Genomic DNA, 8097 nt, shown 5'->3' on the forward strand with positions numbered 1-8097 from the left:
ATACAGGTACACACATAAACTATTTGTAAATACAATTAAGTCCCTTTATTTTCAAAACAGAACAAATACAAGATCCAAATATATCCTTTTCGTTGGAATGTTAAGTCGAGAGGAACTCAAAATTAGAGTAGAAAATATGAATAAAGAATGTGAAGGTAAAGCCGCATGTTTAAGATGGGCAATCCTTCGTCAAGCTCTCCTTCCTCGCCATTCTTCAGGTTCTTTTTCTATCTTCCTCATCTTCTTTCAACTCTAATTGTCTATCATGTACAAACTGTTTTTGTTTTTGTTTTTGTTTTTTCAGATGACCAATCTGCAACTGCCACCCAACGCATTTCAAGGAAAACCAATCATGGATTCAGCTTAATCCCTAAACATACAGTGGATAAACACCAAAACTCCAAAGATGCTACTGTTTGCTACACTTTGCCAATTAATGGCTCTCCCAAGCTTTTCCTCACGTCAGTTCATTTTCTTCTTACACATTGAATTCTTGATATTAATTTAGTGCTATAATAGAAAATATTGATGTTGGTATGACTTTGCTTTAATGTTTGAACTGAGTCATAGGGTTGGTGGTTAGAATGATATTTGGAGTGGCATTGTGCTCAATTGTAATGCGATTTTGTTTCAAATAAGATTGATGTGTTTTTGGGTTGTTGCTAATATATGTGGAGAGTCTTATGCAGTCAAAGAATGGATGGTGGTGCTGATTTGAGTGATTTTGAGATCTCCAATGGATACAATGTTGACAACACTGGACTTGTTTGTAAGTGTTTCTTACCGTTTCTTCACTTCATGTGTGGTTGGAGACAAGATATGAACTTTTTTAGCATAAGCTGTTGTTTTCCTTTTTAAAAGATTTTATGTGTTTCATAATCATTTGATGACTGAAGTAGATGTGAAATGTCCCTGGTTTGATTGACGAATATTCTTTGAAGATTGACTTTTCCTGTTTTCCGACACCCTTTTTGGAAAAAAAAGAAAGAATGCCAATGAAATTTAATATTCCTAATAACGCGGTTGAGTTTTGAAACAGGTTTCATATGCCTGAAAGCTATCCCACCTCAAATGTTAATTAGTACATCATTAGTTACAGAAGTTAATAAAATGAGAAAGGAAAAGGGAGCATCGGGAATAAGGGGCATTGAATGAAGAACTGTGAAGAATAATTAACGAGACTTGATTTCTCTTGTGATCTCTTGAGTAATGATTTTTGTTGAGTATTCATAGTCTTAACTTGTCAAAGTAACAAGGAGGTGCTTGTTATATATTCAGAGAAAAGAGTGTACTGAGGGAAGGGACCAAGCTAGGGCATTTATATTCCATGGTGGTATGCATAGAAACGTTCTGAGACCAAAGTAGATTTAGTGTTTCTCAAATCACAGTGGACGGTTTTGAATTAGCAAGAGTGAACTCAACCAATTATTCTGGTTTTTCAATGGTTTTTTCCAAGACTGGTCCAACTTCTCAGTTTTGCCATGACTTTATGGCTATTTAGACAAAAGGCTCAGGTTTCATGCTCAGGATAAAATTTTATTGAATTCCATATTTTACAAGATTTAAATCCTACATAAAACAATAGTGTTATCTATGATCTAAATAGTATAATTTTAAAGCTGACCTAGAATCAGATCATAAACATTAGTTTTATTTTATTTGAATTAGACAATGTGTCTCATTGAATGGCTAAATTGATTAAAATGGTTCTTACTGTCAATGGTTAGGACTTGGAGCGCGGCAGGGTACTTTTTTGATTTGAGCAAATTAGAAGTTGGGATGTAAAATAGTAAAGTATTATATTTATTACTTTGATTAAAGGATGCTATAATGTTAGCAGCTGAATTTAGTTTTGTAAGGCATGTTCTTTCACACCTTAAATGGTGTTTTACATAAATCAAATGATAGATGTATATATAAATATTCTAGCTGGATTCTAGAGAAAATTGCAGCACATCATTGTAATTTATCTTATTTATGCTTTTAATTTGAAATGATGTTTTATAGGTCAGTGGCCATCAGAAGATATTCTTGCTTATTTTTGTTTGTCACATGCAGACATGTTCAGGTTTGTGAACTGAAATACTTCTTCTCTGTGCTTTTAGATTCTGTTCATAAAGGAAAACTTCTGCTTCTGTTATAAATCCATATCTCTTACTTTTCACTTTAATATACTTTTTATCAATTCCTCGGCTTACTTCTAGGTCTAAAACTGTTATTGAGCTTGGATCAGGCTATGGCCTAGCTGGATTAGTTATTGCTGCAACTACTGAAGCTTCCCAAATTGTAATCTCTGATGGAAATCCTCAATTGGTTGATTGTATCCTTTTACTTGCTTGAACTTTTTGATTAATTGCTAGATTTGTGTCTGAAAAGAGTGAAACAAGTTTTGAAGTTTTTGATTAATAAAATACTTTTCAGCAATCTTTTTCTTCTCAAGTTAATGAGAAGCAAAGAAATATGTCTTGGTTTAATACTAATGATGTATAAAAGTCTTGATATCGAATGCTTGTAATTTTTTGTGCAGTTGTAATTAGGGCAAACCTTTTCTACTATAAAAATTTAAGGGTAAGTTGTTGGGAAATGGCATGAAAAGGCTGGAGGAGGGACACGAAAAAAGGTTTGTATTTCAGTGCTTTAATAACCTTAGCTCTACAAATGCCTAGTCTTAAGAACTGATAATATATTTGTCATATATCATTTTAGATCTGCTATTTGTTTTCAAGAAATTGCTTCATATTCTCAGAATTCAAATTGTTTGATCTGTAATTTGCTCATTCAGAATTTTAACACTCTTAAGCTTTAAAGACGCTAGCTATTTACAGATGCAGTTGAGTTTTAGACCTGATCTGGACTTGAGAATTTGAGTAGAAAAGATATACTTTGACAATAATAGTTCTGATTTAGGCTCAAATATGTTTGGTATCTTCACATCTGTTTGGATATGTAGTCTGTTGCTAGTTTCTATTTGTGTAAACCAGTTATGCTGTCAACTTAGTTCCAAGATTGTGTTGGTCATTTGATTTTGTTGAGAATAAGAATATTACTAATTATGTTTGCTTTTGTTGTGTTGCGCCATCAATTTTTCTTTTTCTTTCTCACTCTTTGGATGGGCCCTATTTTTTTTTTCTCAACTTCAAATTAAATGTTCTTAACATTCAGATATTCAGCATAATATAGAGGCTAATTCTGATGCATTTGGTGATACAAATGTGAAGAGCATGATGCTGCATTGGGATCAGGATGATACTTCAAATATACAGAACACATTTGATGTCATTGTTGCCAGTGATTGGTAAATTATGCTTCTTTATTGCTTTCCATTTCAATCCATTTGCATCATTCCACACTTCTATTTATGCAAGAAATTGATAAGAATCCTGAAAGTGGGATGATTAGATTTTGCACGTAAATTACTCTTAAAAAATTTCCATGCCATTTAATACTCATCAATCCATATTTGTACTGTCAGAGAAAGACATAGTTTTCCTCAAAAAAAAAAAAGACATAGTTGGGACAGTTTCTCCCACCATGGTTGCATTGCAGTCTTAGTTGATCCAATCTTTGAGCGCATGCAACATTCCACTTTCCCTTATGTAAATGATGCATCCTTTTTGTCATAAACTTTTTCAATCTGATTGGGCAGCCAAAAAGACTCATGTCCCTTGAGTTTAGAATTTAGATCAATATTACTTATTCCCTTTGCATCTAAAGAAATCATTATTTATCCCCTGAAAATCTAAATTTTACGCAACTGAAAACCCCTTGTAAGGGAGTTCCTGTTATCAGATATCAAAATGTCAAGGGGAAACAAAAAAAGTTTAAAGGCCGGGGACACCGGTAATTTTGACTTAAACTCAGTGGTGATAGTAATTAACCCTAAATTCAATAAAGTCAGCATGAAAATATATAGATGTATAATCATGCATGACAATTGACATGTAGTTGCCTTTTTATGCTAAGCATATCTTCTCTCATACTTGGTAAAAAGAACCTCCATTTCACAGCACCTTTTTCAAGGAGTTCCACAAAGGCCTTGCATGCACTGTCAAACTCTTGCTAAAAAGAGCGGAAACCTCTGAAGCGTTGTTCTTCAGCCCAAAGAGAGGTGATTCACTGGACAAGTTTCTTGACGAAATTGAAAAAATTGGCTTGAAATTTTCCGTAACGGAAAACTACAATACTGAGGTTTGGACCCAACATCAAAGATTCATGAATGGTGATATGTCATGGCCCGGCTATGAAAAAGATCACTGTTACCCTTTATTACTCAGAGTAACATTATAAACTTTTTGAGCCTGTTTTGCCATTCATTGCCTTGGGTGATGAAGCAGCATTAGTGATAGGCATTAGTTCACACTGCTCTCTTCTTGGATACTCTACATTATGTGGGTCCGTTTTTAGTTTTTTCTTATTGTGATTCTTATTGAACGTATTCGTATGATTGGTCTATGAAGCTTTTAAGAGCAGATTCCTTATCTTCATTTGAGCATCCAAGTTTACTTTAAAGGGTTTTGCTTTGTAGATGCTGCAACAAAGAGTGTGATGCGGCTGTCGATAAGCAAAAGATGAATACCTTTTTGCTTGAATTATCGGTTTTTATTATGAAACTGAAACTGAAACTGACACTATTGATCATCTCCTACTTACTTTTACCCCAAAAGGTAAGACAAAAATAGATGAAATTGTTCTTTCATTTCTGTTTTTAGACGTATTTACAATACTTAAATTGAGATAGAGGGTGATTGTGGAGATAGATTGCCTTCAAATTATCCAGATTTTGCATTCAGATTTTAGGCCTGCTTCTGTTTTGTTGTGTTTGTTATTTGACTCTATTGATTTGTTGAATACCTTGGAGAATGTCAAGGTTATTTTTGCTTAGCGTTCTGCGAATTGTGTAGCTCATACCCTTGCTAGAGCCACGCTATCTATGCCGGGACAAAGGGTTTGGTCAGATGACCCACCGTACGTTATTTGTGATGCTGATTTGCTCTAAATAAAAGTTCCGCAGATTGTCGAAAAAATTGAGGATGAGTACATCGTGAGTTCGTTTAAAAACTAATGGATTTTACTAAAACCAAATTAATTAATTTATTCTGTCTTTTTAATTAAATCAACAAACTTAATTAAATTGACCATAACTGAATCAGCACAAATCTAAAATTACATAACTAAACCAATTGAATTAGTCCGTTAATCCGATTAAAACTGATAAGAACATAATGAATGGTAATTAAAAGTATATATTGCAGTTAACTTAATTTTGAATTATTAATCGTAATTGGATTGGAATTTTCGCTAATCGAACCAGCCGAGCTAATCGAATTAATCAACTTTTCAACCAAATTTAACCGAACATGACCTATAAATTCGATTTAACCAAATCTTCAATCGTCAGCTCTCACTTCTTGTCTCCGACAGATTAAGAATCTTACATATATAGCTAGGCCCCTGAAGTTAGGGCGGCAATTTGTATAATTTACGCTTATTTTGGCTTCTATCACCTTTATTTTCCTTCTCTTATTAAAGTGTTGCTTTCTATATTTTCCAAAATAGACTTCTTTGTTTATATTCCTTGATCACATAATGGCAATGGTAATTATAATTATTTTCTTTGGTTTTATGTTAAATCGTCTTTCTCCAGATATGTGACACTAAGCCAACCTTTCTGTGTTAGGATTATGTCTAAAAAATCTAATGGTTTACTGTTTTGTAATAGTTTATACTATAGCAATTGTTGAATTACATAAATAATATCTATAATTCGTTTGTTCCATTATATTATTCTATGATTGATTACTTCGCACTTATATACCTACTGAATGGTTTCTACATCGATGCACAAATCCATTTGATCACAATAATTAATATCAGAGTCAATCTACTTTGCATATTTTATTTAAAATTTTGCTTGTGATCAAATATTATTTGGAGGACTTCACTTACATATGTAAAATCATTGACACAAGAAGCATTTCAAGAGTGTTTTTTTTTTTCGAACAAGGAAAAGGTATAAATTTATATTGCTAGTGTTCGATGAAAAAAATTTAAAACACTTTTTTAGAGGAAAATTGTGCTTTATTAATTTAAAAAAGAATTTAGAAGCTCATTGATATACTTCTTTGGAATTTTATTGGAAATAATGGTTAAAAAATATTAGGATTAAATAGATCAATTGGATAATCGGTATAATTAGAGAAGTGACAAATTAAATTTCTATTTGCACCAAGAATTTTTGTTAATCACTAATTAAAAACTCTCTTAATGCATATTATAATTTTTTTCGATTCACAGTAGTATACAGAATTTATACTAATAAAAAGGAGATATACATTTAAAAGTAATATTTAAAAATAATATAAAATAAAATAAAATAATTAATTTAAAAATTATGAAAATGTTTTTCAGATTCTCAAATTTGAAATAGAGCCTAAATATTTTAGTAGCTATAAATAAATAAAATAATGACAAGATGCATGTGGTTAATTCATTTATTGTATTCATCAAAAAAGAAATTGATTATTGTATGGTGATATCAGATTTCATCATCCGAGAATGGATTATCCATCCTTTTCTTAGTACTTTGATGTTATATTCTGTTGACAAAACGACAAATGCTTATCTATGCAATACTGAAATTTTTTTCACACAACCGTTGCGCCATGTCATTCGTACAACAAACCAATTGTGCGTTAGCCATGTGGGATTGAATGATAAATGAAATAAGTAATAATTAAAAAATTCTCTATCGCAAATGCTCATTGGCTTGATGTAAAAATAACGTGGCACAACGGTTGCATGGAATAAACACTCATACAATACCCTCCCAAACAAGTAGTTGAATTGTATCATATCCATTGCAACTTAATTATGCAATTGAACATATATAAAAAAGATTTAGTACTTTTCCTCCAAAAAAAACTTGGTTGTTGGTTATTGCAATTGATTTTGCATATCATTTTCATTTACTTATTTATTAAGATGGCCCATTTTTACTTTACCAAGAAAATTCCTTTATTCTTCTCTACTTTTTTCAAGCAAACATTATTGAGCTTAAGAAAAACAAAAGAACAAAAAAAGAATTGTGAAACCATAAAATAAATCTTTGATAGAAAAGAAAATTGCAAAGCTTGGGATTCCCACAAAGTGGTCATCCACATTCAAGATCTATATCAAAAGTTTGCAACTTTTTCTTTTTCAAGTGTTCAATACTCTTCAATAAACATAAGTTCAAAACTAAGTGCAGTATGTAAAATTATAAATCACTCATTAAATATATACTGATATATAACGAATTATTTACAACCACCATTTAATACAGACTACAATAATAAATAAATAATTTAATATTTTATTTAGAAATGGTATAATTATTTTGTCAATTAATGATAATGACTATAAATAAACATGTCACACATTTAATAAAGGCTTATCCTCTTAAAAACCCCTCACCTTTTACCCCCAATTCGTTTGCACCCTCACATTGCAAAACCACCAAATATACCCAAATTACGACCTTTTACTTTCAATTGCACCCTCAAGCATTAAATTGATCTCTTTTCACTTGAAAAAATAGGTTTATTTTTATTTTAAATAAAATATTAAGTCCTATTTTAAAATATATGCTAAAATTTAAAGTATTAATTTGAACATTTTTCAAGTAAAAAGAGGTCAATTTAATGCTTGAGGGTGCAATTGAAAGTGAAAGGTCGTAATTTGGGTATATTTGGTGGTTTTACAACGTGAGGGTGCAAACGAATTGGGGGTAAAAGGTGGGGGGATTTTAAGAGGATAAGCCTTTAATAAATAGTTACTCCCTCCGTTCTTTTTTAGTTGTCCATTTAGCCAATATTACACATACTAAGATAATGCTCCTTTTGTCTTAGATTATGAAGAAAAATACTATTATAGCCTTATTAGTTAATAAATGCTTTTCAAATGAAAACATGGAGTCATTTATTAGGGATGGGTAAATTTGGAAGATAATAGTTAAAATCACATAGAAATTCTAAATGGACAACTAATTAGAGACAAATATATTTTGCTAAATGGACAACTAAAAAAGAACGGATGGAGTAATAATCATATAATGATAAA

General features: G+C 31.4%; 1 protein-coding gene across 1 annotated transcript; it reads left to right on the plus strand.

Moving 5' to 3' along the window:
* Window positions 1-50: 50 nt before the first annotated feature.
* Window positions 51-4484, plus strand: LOC126676432 (calmodulin-lysine N-methyltransferase). Its single transcript, XM_050370638.2, has 7 exons — window positions 51-218; window positions 305-461; window positions 690-769; window positions 2008-2068; window positions 2205-2320; window positions 3163-3295; window positions 4008-4484. The coding sequence occupies exons 1-7, from the start codon at window positions 98-100 to the stop codon at window positions 4285-4287; spliced, it is 948 nt and encodes a 315-aa protein (XP_050226595.1). The 5' UTR covers window positions 51-97; the 3' UTR covers window positions 4288-4484.
* The last annotated feature ends 3613 nt before the right edge of the window (window positions 4485-8097 follow it).

This window comes from Mercurialis annua, linkage group LG4 (genome assembly GCF_937616625.2).
Source record: "Mercurialis annua linkage group LG4, ddMerAnnu1.2, whole genome shotgun sequence".
Taxonomy (NCBI): domain Eukaryota; kingdom Viridiplantae; phylum Streptophyta; class Magnoliopsida; order Malpighiales; family Euphorbiaceae; genus Mercurialis; species Mercurialis annua.

What these genes read in the sequence shown, in the direction of transcription:
- LOC126676432 (XM_050370638.2), top strand. Translation starts at nt 98, where the DNA reads ATGTTAAGTCGAGAGGAACTCAAAATTAGAGTAGAAAATATGAATAAA. An exon ending in TCACATGCAGACATGTTCAG is followed by an intron (nt 2,069 to 2,204) that starts GTTTGTGAACTG and finishes GCTTACTTCTAG; the next exon opens with GTCTAAAACTGTTATTGAGC. An exon ending in GTCATTGTTGCCAGTGATTG is followed by an intron (nt 3,296 to 4,007) that starts GTAAATTATGCT and finishes TCCATTTCACAG; the next exon opens with CACCTTTTTCAAGGAGTTCC.